Source organism: Podarcis cretensis, assembly GCF_951804945.1.
Source record: "Podarcis cretensis genome assembly, chromosome: 1".
Taxonomy (NCBI): domain Eukaryota; kingdom Metazoa; phylum Chordata; class Lepidosauria; order Squamata; family Lacertidae; genus Podarcis; species Podarcis cretensis.
The window spans coordinates 17,734,662-17,750,183 of NC_137170.1; the positions used below are offsets into that span (position 1 = coordinate 17,734,662).

Here is a 15,522-nt window from a genome sequence, read left to right on the forward strand (position 1 = left end):
TACTCTAACTATGCGCCCAGTATGAAGCACCTAGCGGAGTGCCATGTCCTTATAAGCTCTTCCCCTTCCTCATTGCCCTCCTCCTTTTAGCTCCACATAGCAGCTTAGGAAAGGCGTTTGCTAGTGCAGAGTGGGACCGTGATTCTGTCTTCTACATTCGTGCAAGGATGAGAGTTCAGGGTTGCGCTGCATCATCAGCACAGGAGGGTTGTTTTGTGGAGCACAGAAGGACACCCTCCTTCCCCTAGTGCACAAGCCCATCCATTTTTGGAGGTTCCACTTGCATAGAGTGGACACTGGCGATTATCATTTGGCATTTAGGACTCCCAGGATCGGAACCAGCAGGGTGGCGTTCAGAAAAGTCGTCTCATCTTGTGCGCTGCAATATTGTATGTTAATGAATTGGTGTGGGGGAACCGTTCAATCAATGGGCTCGGCTTGCCTCTCGATGCATTTTGCAAGGCATTGCCAAGGCAACAATGGACGTGAGGAAAGAACTTCCACATCATGAGATCATAAGTGACTGGGCCAGAGAAAAAACCAGGAAGGACGGGGGGGGGGGGGGGAGAGAGAGAAATAGGGATCTGTTGGCAATTGAAGAACACAAACGCCACTGATATTTCAGTGTAGATTTTCATTTTTGCTGTTCTGATCATGCCTCGTTTTTCCTTTTCTTACCTAACCACCATCTGTTGCACAGGCTAAGTACATACCATACATTTAAAGCACACACCCCGCCCAGAATTCTGGGAACTGTAGTCTCTCCCCCCCCCACAGAGCTACAATTCCTAGCACCTTTAAACAGCATTTCCCAGTTTCTTTTTTAATTTTTATGTTTGGTAGGGGAGAAATGTGCTTTAGGACTATCTAAAACATGAGGCTTTGAAACGACAGGTCTTCTGGGACTAAAAAAAGGATGGGAATATACTTTTGAAATGTCGGGTTCCCAGACTCGCCCTGGCGCTTTAATTCACAAAACTGGGATGGAAGGGGGAAAGCAGAAGAGCCCGCCCACCCACTCTAGATGTGTGTGAAGGGCAGGCGGAGCCAAAAGAAGCCTGACAGCTCAAAATATTGGAGATAATTGTGTTGAGGGTGAATAAAATGGTTGCGTGCCATACATTGAAAGGGGAAAGAATTCAAAAGAAATGAAACGATGCAGGGATAGATAGATAGATAGATAGATAGATAGATAGATAGATAGGAAGGAAGGACACACTAGTATGCTAAAAGCTGCAACAGAATCCCTCCTCCCCCCGCACCATCCCAGTGGCTTCATCTGGGCAGATCTCAGGAAGCAATGGGTTAAGTAGGCTCCCAGAGAGTCAAGCGCTGTTGGAGAGGGGTGCCTTCCTTGGCCGGGTCTGGCGGAACAGGGGTTAAAAAAAGGAGTCCGCCTCAGTGGCGTAGCGTGGGTTGTCAGCACCCAGGGCAAGGCAAGTAATTTGCACCCCTAACCCGTGGATTTGCGCCCCCTAACCCGTGGATTTGCGCCCCCTAACCCTAACCCCCAGATGTTGCGCCCGGTGCGGCCACCCCCCTGCACCCCCCACGCTACGCCACTGGTCCGCCTGAAACTTTCCCCCCACCTTCTTGCCGGTGCGGATCAAAGGGACCCCGGCGTGGATCTTAAAGGGCAAGGCGGAATGCGAGAGAGATGAATTAAGACCATGAATTACAGGGTGGATGGGGGACACACACAAAAAAAAAAAACAACAACCCTAACGCGATCCCTGAAACTCTCGCTCGAGCTGCGTGCGCGCGCTCCATCTGCCGAGATCTCGGGGAAACGTGATGAAATAAAAACTCCAAGGTGGTGTGGGGGTTTTTTGGGGAGAGGGGGGAGGGCGAGGGAGGAGAGAAACTGGAGATCGTGGCAGCGTCTATGTGCCACGTTGGTGCGCGCCTGCCTGCCTGCCTGCCTCCCTCCCTCGGCTCCTGTTGGACGGGGCCACCCCTCGATTTCAACTTTCTCTCCTGCGGAACCCGCTCGGCACAGTAACCTGTTACTGGTTCTCCTTCTACCTTCCTCCTCCTCCTCTGCCTTCTTCGCCTGGGCGCTACAAACTGAGTCATTCCGTGTTGCCCATGTCTCCTGGGGAGCTCGCCAGCCTTTCTGCAGCGTGTTCGCTGCTGCTGCTGCTGCTGCCTCCGCCGCTGCTGCTGCTGCGTTCTTCGGGAGTTCACCAGTCAACGTGCACCCCTGCTGCTCCCATGCAGATCTGGGGTCCCGGTCTGGCCGGGGCTCGGTAGACGGGAGCCGGCGGCAGCAGCCAGCCAAGCCTGCCAGCCAGCCTTTTTGGATAGCCTGAACTATGCATAAATCTGCCGAGTGAACGCTGCTGCTCCCTTTCCATTCACTTGCACCTTGTTTGTTTGATTTCTTGTAGGCCTCTGCGGCAGAGATGGAGAAAATAAGGTAAGTCAACCAGTTTGGGGGTCTCCCTTTCTTTCTTTCTTTCTTTCTTTCTTTCTTTCTTTCTTTCTTTCTTTTTCCCCTCCCCTCCCTTCCCACCCGCCCTCCTGCACTGCTCGTTATAAGGCAGGCGATCTGCTGGGTCTTATACTGATTGAAGACCATTCATTTCTTTATTTGGGGTGCTTTGGCTATCTGGAAGTAGATTCGGTTGCCAGGTTTTGGAAATCTCAGGGGTCTGGAGGAAACTGGGGTGGTGGGTGGTTGTTGAGAGCCTTTTGCAAAGATGTCTATTTCAGAAGGAGCCTCTGTCTGCACAATGCCATGTTTCCATTGCCAGATAAAATAGGAGGCGATACAGTCAGTTAAACAAACGCAGTAGCCACCACTTGGGTCTATTGCCAGAGCATGCTTCCTCTGCTCAGGGAGAACAAGCCAGATCAAATAATTCACAGGGAAAGAAGAGGAAGAGAGAGCTGTCAGTTGAGGGGCTGGGTGGGAATCAACTTTGCATCAAAGCATCCAATTGCCTGTTGTTTGTTTCAGTGTAAATGGTGTAATATTGGTGTTTGGTTTTTTTGTTTTACATTTATTTTCTAGCTGGGGTTTTGTTTTGAGTCATTTCTTCTGTGTTCAAAATGTTGTCTGCCTGTAGAAGTTTCTTCTTAGCATCAACCCCCTGCTTTCAATCAAAGAGGAGATGGCATTTGGAAAATGTGCAAGTTTCCGAGCTCATGTTTTGAGTGTTGCTTAGGAGGTTTCGTTTCTGTATGTCGTTGCAAGGCATTAAAAAAGAAAGAAAGAAAGGAAAAGCCATAGATTTCTTATTGAACCAATTACGATTTGTTTTTGTACAGCGCACAATTAAGTGTGAATGATCTTGTCCACACTTGGAAATAAGCTTCACTGAAGTCCATGGGACTTTCTTCAAAGTAAATATGCATAGGATTTGGACTGCTTGGCAGGGGGTTGGACTCGATGGCCCTTGTGGTCTCTTCCAACTCTATGATTCTATGTGTGCAATACAGTGGGATTTGGAGCTATGTTACATCCTCCCTGTGTTTTGACAAGGTTTATATTGCCATCCAAATGTTTTCTGAGCCAGGGATGGAGAACCTGTGGCTCTCCAACTGTTGTTGGACTATGGTACCTATCATTCCTGGCCATTCGCAGTGCTGGCTGGGGCTGATGGAATTTGGAGTCCAGCAGGTTCTCCATTTCTGTTTAAAGATCTGGGGTTTTCTACAGTTTCCAGTGAGCCATTGCCATTGGTAGAACCAACAGAATACAGCTTTCAAACTCGTTGATGTCAAAAGGGCAGCCACAAAGTTATTAAAAAGTGTCAGAAAGTTGCAAAGCTCTGTGGATTCTGATGAAAAGGTAGACGAACACAAATGGGGAAAAGAGGAAAACTGAATGGGTTCCTTTAGTTGGATCTTAGCTGGGGAAGTGCAGGCAGGATTAGTATTCACGAAGACACTGCTTCTGAACACACCCTTGACACTGGTAGCTTTATTTCATTTCTCATTCATTACTGCTTGGCCTCATGGCCATCAGGGACTAGCCTGGAGATTCGTTATGGTTCATTAGTGGTCTACAAATACATGGGGATGGGAAGAGTCTGTGTAGTCCAAAAGTATTTACTTTCCTTCCTGTGAAGAGCTTTGCTACTGCTTTGAGCGAAGGGTCCTCCTCTGTGTCCTCTGTTGATTTAAGGCAACCTGTGGCCCTTCAGCTCCAACCAGCATGGCCAATGGTTGAGGATGATGGGAGCTGTAGTCCAACAACATCTGGGTGGCACCATTTTGGGGAAGGATTGCATTATTCACCCGTCGTCGTGCATGTTGCCTTCTAGTTATCAAATTCCACCAGTAAGGGAATGAACAACACTGAATCAAATTCCACGTATAGGATATTGCCTCTAGGCATGCCTAACTGCGGAAGATGTTACACTTCCTTTCAGTATTTCCATACCATACAGAACAGAGTTGGATAACCTGCAACCTGCTATGTTGTTGGATTCCAACTCCCACCAGCCAGCATGACCAATGCTCAGGGATGATGGGAATCAGTGGTCTGGCAATATTCGGAGCTTCTTCGACTGAAGAGGTTGAAGGAATGGGAAGAGATGGGCTGGCTGGGCCTTTTCAAGCGAAGGGAAATATTGTCAACAGAATTATGCTCCAGTCCTCATTATTCAGCCAGAAAAGCCACCGAATTGTGAATTCAGTGTAAGTTAATTCTTGCTTCTGCCACAGCTCAATGATTTTGTCATGCAACACCCCCCCCCCCAAGACTCTGTTGGACATTAGCTCAAGAAGGGCCCAAATTTTCATAGCCGTACACTTTTCTGCAATCACATACCATAAGATATGATCACCGATCTGTCCCTTTCGCAAATGGGAAAGTGGGGTTGAAAGAAAATGCGTTTCCCCCAAACAAAGCAATAACATCATAACAGAAGGTATTCTGGGGCAAAGCAGCACCACGGAAAGCTAAGCAGGCTTTGTAGTCCCAGAGCTTCAAACATTGATTTCAGGAGCAGCCAACACAAATTCCAAGCCCCAGCCAACATAGCCAATAGCTATGAATGCTGGGAGTTGTAGTCCAACAATGACTAGAGAGCACCTTGTTGGCTACTGCTGCTTTAACTAGTCAAAGGTACCTCTTTTTCTGTTCAACTGACTGCTTCTACATTTTCATTTATTTAGGCATCTTCTACTCATCATTAAACTCAATCCTAGAGCAGGACACAACATGGAAATATATAATACATGATAAAACTATTTAACGAAAAACAAAAAACCAAACCACAACAGCAATACATCAGGGTTGCATCATGGCAGCAAGAAGGGGACAATTGCAATCTGTTCTTAAAGTAATAAAGTGGACTGATATACTCCGCATGCATGCCAAAGGCACAGGTCCCCTTTCCTGCAGAAAACAGGCTGTCTGACATCCGGTGCAAATAGCTATACAGTGGTACCTCGGGTTACAGACACTTCAGGTTACAGACTCCACTAACCCAGAAATAGTACCTCGGGTTACGAACTTTGCTTCAGGATGAGAACAGAAATCGTGCAGCAGCAGGAGGCCCATAGCTAAAGTGGTACTTCAGGTTAAGAACAGTTTCAGGTTAAGAACGGACCTCCAGAACGAATTAAGTACTTAACCCAAGGTACCACTGTAGTTTTATGAGGCAAGACACTCATAAGTAAATGCAATACACTCCCTAAAAATATGCTTTATTTTTTTCCTTTTGGGGCCATTTCATCTTGAGTGTATGCAAGGGCTGGGCTTTTAAAACCTTGCTGGAGGAGGGGACAGGCTTCTCTGTCTCCTGAAAATCTGAAAGAGCATCCTGCTTCTAGATATGCAACCAGCTCTCTCTTTATTTTTGCCATCTTGGCTTAAAAGGCAGTTTTGTATATAGATACTTGGGTTTCTTTGCCTCTGGTGCTGTCCCAACACGAGCATAACCTGGAGTTATCACATCTGGGTTGCGCGGTGCTCTTCTAATATATTGTTTTAAGCAACGTATTTCCATTTATAACACACACCCACGTCACTCTTCATAATCAGGAGGTCCATTTCCACTCGAGGAAGTCCGAGATGAGCAATGAGCCGTGGCTGCACTCGGTGTAGAGGGCAGCCAGGAGACCCAGCAGTGCCTTCATATTCAGGATGCTCTGGCCATGCCACGGCCCATCCACCAGCAGTTACCCCAGCCTCCCCAGCTGGGGCAGCCAGCCAAGCCCATCAGGCAGGAGGGAGAGGCTACCACAAAGATGCTGAGGAAGCCTCAGCAAGATCCTGTTGGCCTGGATGAGCTTTCAGTGCTCAGGCCACCGCACAAGGAAGGCATGTGTGCTGGTTCTGGGGGGGGGGGTACCGTGCAGCGTGGTCTGAGTCCAGTCCTGGGTCAAGGGTCTGGAGGCTGTCCATCAAGGGCGAAGTGGGGTCCAAGGCAAGGAGCCGGGCGTGATCATGAACTCCAGACGAGCAGGTCAGGGTGCTGGCAGGTACAGGTTTCCAACGATGTTGCTCCCGCAACCTGGGACTGGGCTGACTGGCCTTTATCTCCTCTGAGGCCTGGGGCGGTCCCGGCCCACAGGTGATTCACCTCCCCTGGCCTTAAGGCGAGCACTCCTCCTGAGAGAACTTAGTTCCCTCCGCCTCTCTGCCCTGAGCCTCTGCAGCTCAGGAGAGGCTGGAGAGTTACTGGACCCAGAGGCAACCTCACCTTCCCCTGACAGGGCTGGGAGAGGAGCATCTGCAGGCAATGGGTCCTCGATCACCTCCGGGGCCAGAGCGGATTCAGCTCTTGAGGATCCAGCACAGGTGGGGGCCCTTCAGATTCAAGCCCCTGCCCTGGCTTAGCCGGCCCTGGAGGCGGGGACTCCTGTGCAGGCTGGGATTCCTCCGATTCAGCCTCTGAATCAGATTCCCAGGCCATCACAGCATGAAGCTAAGGGTGTTGGCAGGTGGAAGCATCCTGAACATGGAGGTGTTGGTTGGCCTCATACTGAGTGCAGCCATGACTCGCCACTCCAGAGGGACAGGTTCATCTTGGACTTCCTTCGGTAGAAATGGACCTCCTAATTATCAAGAGTGACATCAGTGAGTTCCTCACGAACGGTGCCTGGGCATGCTACTCAGAGTCAACATCCACCTTACCACTGGTGGTGGGCCCGAGAGCCCCACAATCCTCCATATTGATGGGATAGCTCAGTTGGTAGAGCATGAGACTCTTAATCTCAGGGTCGCGGGTTTGAGCCACATGTTGGTGGAAAAATTCCTGCATTGCAGGAGATTGGACTTGAATTGTGGTCCCCAATTGATGGTCCTCAGACCCCTGTGGGTTCACATAATCCACCCAAGGGGACTGTGACACCATTCACATAACAAAAAACTACCATAGAGACAACAACATTTTCAAAAGTAAGGGGTCCATGGCTTGGCTTTTGAAAAACAGGGGGTCCGCCGTGCTAGCTAATCAGGAACCACAGAACTAGATATGATTCTTGTGGTACCTTCCAACGATATGATTCTATGATCTCACTAACCCTGCCACAATCTTCCAAATTCTCTCTACCACTCCCTCTCAACGCTATCACCTCAGCCTAACACTTATTTTAATTTACCTGATATACTTACCTACACATTTAACATAATACATGCTGTCTCATACTAGGTAAAGGTAAAGGTAAAGGTACCCCTGCCCGTACGGGCCAGTCTTGACAGACTCTGGGGTTGTGCGCCCATCTCACTTAAGAGGCCAGGGGCCAGCGCTGTCCGGAGACACTTCCGGGCCACGTGGCCAGTGTGACATCGCTGCTCTGGCGAGCCAGAGCCGCACACGGAAACGCCATTTACCTTCCCGCTGGTAAGCGGTCCCTATTTATCTACTTGCACCCGGAGGTGCTTTCGAACTGCTAGGTTGGCAGGCGCTGGGACCGAGCAGCGGGAGCGCACCCCGCCGCAGGGATTCGAACCGCCGACCTTTCGATTGGCAAGTCTTTAACCCACAGCGCCACCTGCGTCCCACACATTTAACATAATACATGCTGTCTCATACTAGTTTACTGTAATTACATTGATATTTGCACAATATCATTTACATATACATCACAACATCACAACCACCTGTGTGAATCACATCATTCTCCTGTAGCTCAGGAGGTTTGCCAACATGGTGGCCTTCAGAAACTTGAGGACTAAAATTCCAATCAGCTCAACCAGAGATTGTGGGAGCCATAGTTCAACAACAACTTCTGGAGGACTCCACGTTGACTGTCCCTCCTATATCTCAGCTACCCACAAAATCATAAGTAAAAATTGAGATAATTTCCTCTCGTCATGAGAGAGTTTCAGCGACATCTATACATATTCCCAGCTTTAAAAGGAAAACAGAGAGAGTGCATGCTGATGTGAGTGGGTTGTTAAGGGTTCATTAACAGGGCTTCATTTAAACTCTACCTCTCCATTTATATTTACTAAAAGGTAGTAATACAGTACTGGAAAGGCGCTCCCACTGTAGAAAACTGAAAGATAGATGATGGACCATGAACTCCAAGACAGATCTTTGTAAAGATGTGGAGATGGGAGAAGCCAGATGGGAACACTAAATAGTAGAGCTCTGATTCTTTGGTTTCAATGTTGAGGTTTACTGTAGCAGTTTTACAGCACATTCATAAACCTGTCTACTCAGAAGTAAGTCCCATGGATACTGAGATTCATCTCTTTTCCAGTCTTCAACATTCACCCTTGTTTCACTTGGCTTCTACTTTCCTTCCTTCTCCTTCTTGGAATAGTTGCAAGAGTGATCCCACTGAATCTGGGGTCCTGCACTGAATGATTTGATTTTGCAAAAACTACGTAGCCAATAAGATGTTGTTATGCCGTGATGTCGCTGTGGGAAAGTGAAGGCGATTCAGAGAATAAGATGAACGAACAGTGCAAATGAACGAGCAAGTAGCAAATAGTCTAAAAAGCGAGCAAAGTTCGCAAAAGCCCAAACAGCATCATCCTAGGTATGTCTATTCAGGAAACTCTAGTAATGTTGAATTTAGTAGGACCCACTCCCAGAGAAATGCGCTCAGGGATGGATTCAGCCTGAGTCATATGGGCTTGGTTCTTCTAAAGAAGCAAAATGTGTGATCTCAGCACTCGCCCAGTGAAAGGGGCAGGGTTCTATTGTCTGCTTCCATGGCAGCCGGAACAACTGCTGGGTCAGAATTCTTCTTCACATCAAAACTTCTCAGCAAGAAGCAGTGCTTCAATACTGTGATGTAATCCTGTATATCGTATTCTCTTTGCTGGAGAGTGGGTCAGGAGAATGATTATATGCCATCAAAGATTGGTACAGGTAGAAGAACTGTGCAGCACCACAGAGAGGAAGCCTTGATATTTTCTTTGTCAGTACCACATTTTCTTATTCCTTACCGTCTTGGGTATTTTAGTTATTCATAACTATTTCTTTATTAAAAAAAGCTTTACATTTTAAATCTGGTTTATGCCACAAACTCAGGGGGATGATGAGCCCCTTGCCATACAAAAATTTTACTTTGTTTCAGTTTAGGATGGACTGAATTCACCAAGTTGGTGCCCTCGATAGGTAGTTTTGGACTCTCAGCTCCCATCAGCCAGTGGCAGCATAACCAGTGGTCAGGGATGATGTCCACAAGTTCTAATGTCACGGGAGAGGGAGAAAAACTTTTCTCTATCTGCTTTCTCCATGCCATGCATAATTATAAAGAGTCACAAGCACTGCAAGCTTTCACCATAGGGGAGCCATGACACCCTCTTGATCATGTTGGCTGTGGTTTTCTGACCCTTTTCCAACTCTGCAATATCCTTTTCGAGGCGAGGTCACCAGAGCTGTAGACAATATCCCAAATGCAGTCCCACCATAGATTATGATATTAGCAGTTTTCGTTTCAATTCCTTTCCTAATGGTGGATTTTGCCTTTTTCCACAACTGCCACACACTGGGTCAACATCTTCATCAAGTTATCCTAGTGACCCCAAGTTCTCATTCCTGGTCCATCACTGTCAGCTCAGGCCCTATGGGGAATTAAACATTTTTGCCCTGACATGCTTCACTTTACGTTTGTTGGAGTCCAACACTGTCTGGAGGGCATCAGGTTGGCTGTAGATTTTTTGGAGCTGGGACTTTCCTTTTGCTTATTATGGGTTGTATTCAACATAACACTAAGGCTACAGTGTTGTCAGCACAAGGATTTATCCTTGCACAATGGAATATTCTCCTCAGCTTTCCCTAAATCCATTCTGGGGGTTCCCCCCAACCCTCTGGAGCAGATGTGGGAACAGTGTGGGGGCACGTGGTGGGAGGAGAGGGGGAGAAGTCTTGTTTTCCTAACACTAATCCTTGTGTGCACACAACTATTTCATTGACTGATGTCCTATGTTACAAATAACAATATCAAGTTCTGTGTGCACTGATGGTACAGTAGAAAGAATAACGTTGACTTAAATGAAGCTTGACATTTTATGCTGCATCAGTTTATTTTTTAAAGTGCTTCCTTCCGTTTTCCTTTGCATTAGCACAGCGCTCATCCAAACTTACCTCTATTCCGTGTTTCCAGGCGGTTTCTCCATCACCACCCCCACCACTACAGCGCATTCCCCAGGAAAACCTGTATTTGTTTGTTTCCCCCCCCAAAAAAATATTCATTTTATAACACATATAAACAACACAAACAGAAAACAAACAATACGAACAAATTCTTGACTTGTCCTTATTTTTTCTAAACATTGTTAGGTGGGCTTCCCCAAATCCCCCCTATCTGATTTTCATTTTACCTCATCTTTAGCAGTTACATATATCATCATTTCTAACCATTTTTTTCATCACGCTTACTTTAACCATAAAAATCTTCACATTTTATTACTTACAGATAATACTGTTTTAAAATACACTATCTTCTACTTCTAACCCTACAGCCTATATCCACTTCCAAAGCTATTCTAAGATTTAAATATTAACATATTTTTTAAAATATTCTTTAAACTTCTTCCAGTCTTCTTCCACCGTCTCTTCTCTCTGGTCCCGGAGTCTTCCAGGCAGTTTGGCAAGTTCCATATAGTCCATCATCTTCATCTGCCATTCTTCAGAAAACCTGTATTTTACCACTGAATTAGAGCAAACAGCAACCAGGTTTTCCATGGAAAAAGCACTGGGGACAAAGAAAACCCATTCGGACACACAGTTTGAAAGTGTGGGCCTGTATCTGGAAAGTCTAGATGAGCCTAGAGACTAGGAGATTCCAAGTAAGGAGAAATTGGCCAAGGTCAGAGGTTAGGGTAAAGAATGGTGGGAATCCAAAACACATTGGGGGAACCAGGTTGGGGGAACCAGATTGGGGGAACCAGGGGGAACCATGGCTAGGATATGCCATTCTTCTCCCTGCTTCTGGTGGACTTCTGCTGCCAGTCCAAATGATGGATAAAAATCTAAAGGTGCTGTATAAATAATAGAGATGGGTGGGATGATCTATTTGAGTCAACATATCTGAGGCTCTTGGGTATGTCTTTCATCATGAAGTAACTGAACTGGACTAATTAAATTTCACATTGGTGCTTCACTCAGAGTACAACTATTATCTGATCACTTTCCTGGGATATTTGTATCCCAGTAATTAAAGTTACCAGATTAATAAGGCAAAACAGGAGGTGAAATTGCCACGATGGCAAATACAGTCCTTATTTCAAACAAGTGATGATTACTTCCTAGCTTAACCATTCAGCGCTCTGGAAAAATATTATTTAAGGAGCAGAGTCAATAAGGTTGAAGCCAGAACTTCATTATACCCAAGGCGAGATTCTGGAATGTAGGGGAAAGTTTATCCAGAAAAGGCAGGCAAAACTGCAGGAAAATAAAAGATCTTTTACAAATCATTCTAGATTCACTGTGTGATGATTTATCTTTAGACATTTAAAAAATCAGTAAGGGATTTTTGAAGTTACAAGGTGTTAGAATATCACGAATGCATGCTGGAATCAAAGTTCATTTCTTGTGTTTGGTATCTATTGTAGCAGTTGCTCAGGTGTGCAAGACTGAAGTCAGTCCAGTAGTCCTTGGTACATAAAGGTAAAGGTAAAGGTACCCCTGCCCATACGGGCCAGTCTTGACAGACTCTGGGGTTGTGCGCCCATCTCACTTAAGAGGCCAGGGGCCAGCGCTGTCCAGAGACACTTCCGGGTCACGTGGCCAGCATGACATCGCTGCTCTGGCGAGCCAGAGCCGCACACGGAAACGCCGTTTACCTTCCCGCCGGTAAGCGGTCCCTATTTATCTACTTGCACCCGGAGGTGCTTTCGAACTGCTAGGTTGGCAGGCGCTGGGACCGAGCAGCGGGAGCGCACCCCGCCCAGGGATTCGAACCGCCGACCTTTCGATCGGCAAGTCCTAGGCGCTGAGGCTTTAACCCACAGCGCCACCTGCGTCATGCAAAACAAGATTGTTTGCTATTAAGAGTCAGATGATACCATGAGCTTGTTGTATAGTAGAGAGTCAATCAGAAGTATTCCATTTGTCATTCTAAAATAGACATAGAAGTGACTCATCATTGTGCGAAGAATAGGAAGGACAATAGTTTCTCAGCAGAGGTTGAGTAGCACTTATTCGGAAGTGTGTAAAAGGCAGTGTCTTGCCTAAGAATACTTAAATAGATTTGTGACTATATATGATGCAAACAGGCTTCAATGGTAAACCTGGGCTCTTGCTGACTCTGCTGCATGAAACAGGATTTTATGATACATTTCTGTTGTTGTATTGGCCCATTTATTGTGGCTTGCTTTTATGTACACCACTCAGGCAGGGGTGGCTGGTGGCTGTTGGGATGTGTGGGGCAGAAAGTAGGGAACCCAAATAGTGAGTGGAGCCAGAGCAAATGATGGATGGAGCCAACCTGTTCTAAATTTGTTCCCATCCTCCTCCCTGATGAGTTCTATAAGGGGCAACATTGAGACAAAAGAGGAGGAGGAAGCAGACACACAGGGCAGTTCCTTGATTGATTGAAATTAAAAGGTTGGCAGATCACGGGCTGGCAAAGGACAGACCGAGGTTGGTGTGGCACAGCCTCATTTGCCCTAATGAACTAGCCTCCATTGTACTTAGAAATTTGAATAATTAAGTGGTATAAAAATTTCTTAAATAAAATAAAAAGATAATACTCTGTCCAGAGACCAATGGTATACAGGCTTTATTCAATATATCAGACAATGTACAGCATAAGAGTAAGGTCATTTATTGAAAAGGTAAAAATATTATATTTGTGGATATCATGGGATGTATTCATGCAACTTTTACTCAGAGTAGACCCATGGAAATGAACTGACCCAAGTTAGCCATGGCCATTCATTTCAATGAGTCTACTCCAAATGAAAGTTATTTGAATACAAATGCAAAAAAATATTTTTGTACACAGGGGTACAGGCATACTTATAGAAAAATGAAGTTAATGGATTACTGTTACATTTTGCATGATTTCCCACCAACAGAAATTATTTTGCAATCTACCACCAAAGCTGTTTTGTATCTCTTGGTTTATTTCTTAAAATAAAACATGCACACAGCTGTCCATATTAGATTGGAATGCTAGCTTCAGTATTGACCACATGATATATATTTAAGTTCTGTCAGCCCTTGGAGCTTGAACCAAATACGAGACTTCATAAATGTTTATAGCACACTTGAATCTGAAATTCAAGTTGTTATTTTCTTCTGTCTTTGATATCTCTTTCCTACCAATAACTGAATCGTTGGCTTCATCCTTTCCCAACCTGGTGTCCTTCAGGTACTTTGAACTACAACTTCCACCAGCCCCAGCCAGCATGGACCTAATGACCAAGGCTGATGGGAGCTGGAGTCCCAGAGATATACCTCTGGTAATTAGGCAGATTTTGCACCAGAGTCTTGGTTCTGCCAGAAATCATAGTCTTTTCCCCCTGGCTCCATCAACAACCTTGGTACCTCCCAGGTGCTATAATTTTTCATGTCAAGGGTTGGCAACCCTACCTGTAGATTGTTCAAGCCCTTCTCTGAAGAAGAATACATTATAGTTCAATGTCTGCACTCAGTTTGGCAACCTTCCTAGAAATTCCCAGTCTTGAAACACTTTTAAACCAACAGCAGACTCTGGTAAATCTTGAGTTTGGTCCAAAATGGATCTTTGGGAGGCTAAACCCCCAAATCTACCACTGCTGGCTTTCACGTTGGGAACCTTCAGGAGTGCTGCCAACAGCTGCAGGGCAGGCTACTTTGCAGTAGTTCAGGACCCTGGACAGATCCCTGTAGGACACACAAGGCATTCCTAGCAATACTGGTTGCTCTAGCAATTCTCTGGAAGCCACTGTGAACTCAAACAGTCCTGCAGCCAAGGGATTGCACCCCCTCGCTCTGATGGAAGCCAACCGCAAGAAGTCTATGACAAAAGCATCTCTCACTAAATATAAACAAACTGAAAAAGGATATGAATTGAAAGTGCAGACAGTAGATGTGTACCTTTCCCTGTTTGTTTTGTAACACTAAAAACACTTTAATAATAAAAACATTAAAAAAAAAGTCATGCACTGTTTCTGGGTGGCATCTTCAGGGAAAGAATATAGTGGCAGTGCTAGCTTTTGGAACTCCCCTCTTGTAGAAATCTCCGATACAATTAGTATTTGCAAGGTTCTCTGAAGGTGTGGCTTCTGCCCCCAGCCTTCTCAATCATGATACTTCTCTGAGTTCCACATTTGTAGGAAATTGGTATTTTATTGTGGCTGCCCACATACTTTGAAACTCCCTGCCTTTTGACATCAGACAGCTCCTTGTACTCTTTTCAGCACCAGATACAAACATTTTTCTTCCAGCAAACCTACCTAGATATGTAGAATATTGACATGTTTTAATCAGGTTTTTAGCTTAGTGTTTTAATTAGGGGTTTTTTTGGCAAGCCTACCTAGATATGTAGAATATTGACATGTGTTTTAATCAGGTTTTTAATTATTTTTAATGTTTAAAATCAGTTGTTTACGATTATTGATAATTTCATCATTTCACTTACTTGTAAACAGCTTTGAGGTTTTTTAAAAGCAAACCACGAGATATATAAACGTTATGAAATTAATAAAAGAAAAAAATGTTTCGATATGGTCTCAAAAGCACATTTAAAATGCATGTTATGTTTTCAAGCTAATAATTGTGTTGCAAAATTCAGAGAGAAGAAAAATCAGCACAATAGTCCAGGAGGCAGGGATCAGGTCAGCTCATACTGAATTTTTTTTAAAAAAGCAAAATTCTTTAAGCAAATGACAGCACAAGTATCTGCTGAGCTCCCTCGTTTTGAAAACTGGGATTCTTCTCATTTTCATTTGCTTTTGTCCAATGGTGTTAGAGGAGAAAGAACGAATGAAATCAGCAGTGTGTGGGCGAAACTCAGAAACTGGTGTAAGAAGATTCTATGAACAGACACAGAGGCATGTACATCTCTGTGCAGCAGTTCTGCTTGTTGGTGGAAGAAGTGTGCAGACCTCCTGTGTCACACCTGACCCTTTTGAACTGCAGCCCTAACGATAACTTTGGTGGGGAGAGAATTGGG

The 15,522-nt window shown here is 45.4% G+C and overlaps 1 protein-coding gene and 1 long non-coding RNA gene across 2 annotated transcripts in view; one reads left to right on the plus strand and one right to left on the minus strand.

Moving 5' to 3' along the window:
* Window positions 1–15,522, plus strand: part of BEGAIN (brain enriched guanylate kinase associated) — a 197,689-nt gene that overhangs the window by 37,579 nt on the left and 144,588 nt on the right. Inside the window, exon 2 of the mRNA XM_079949693.1 lies at window positions 2,391–2,419. Coding sequence (XP_079805819.1) covers window positions 2,391–2,419 — 29 coding nt within the window. The remainder of the gene's footprint in view (window positions 1–2,390; window positions 2,420–15,522) is intronic.
* LOC307213078 lies at window positions 8,560–9,151 on the minus strand. Its single transcript, XR_013837370.1, has 2 exons — window positions 8,999–9,151; window positions 8,560–8,828 (listed from the first exon to the last, which is right to left on the minus strand). It is a non-coding gene; the product is annotated as an uncharacterized lncRNA (long non-coding RNA).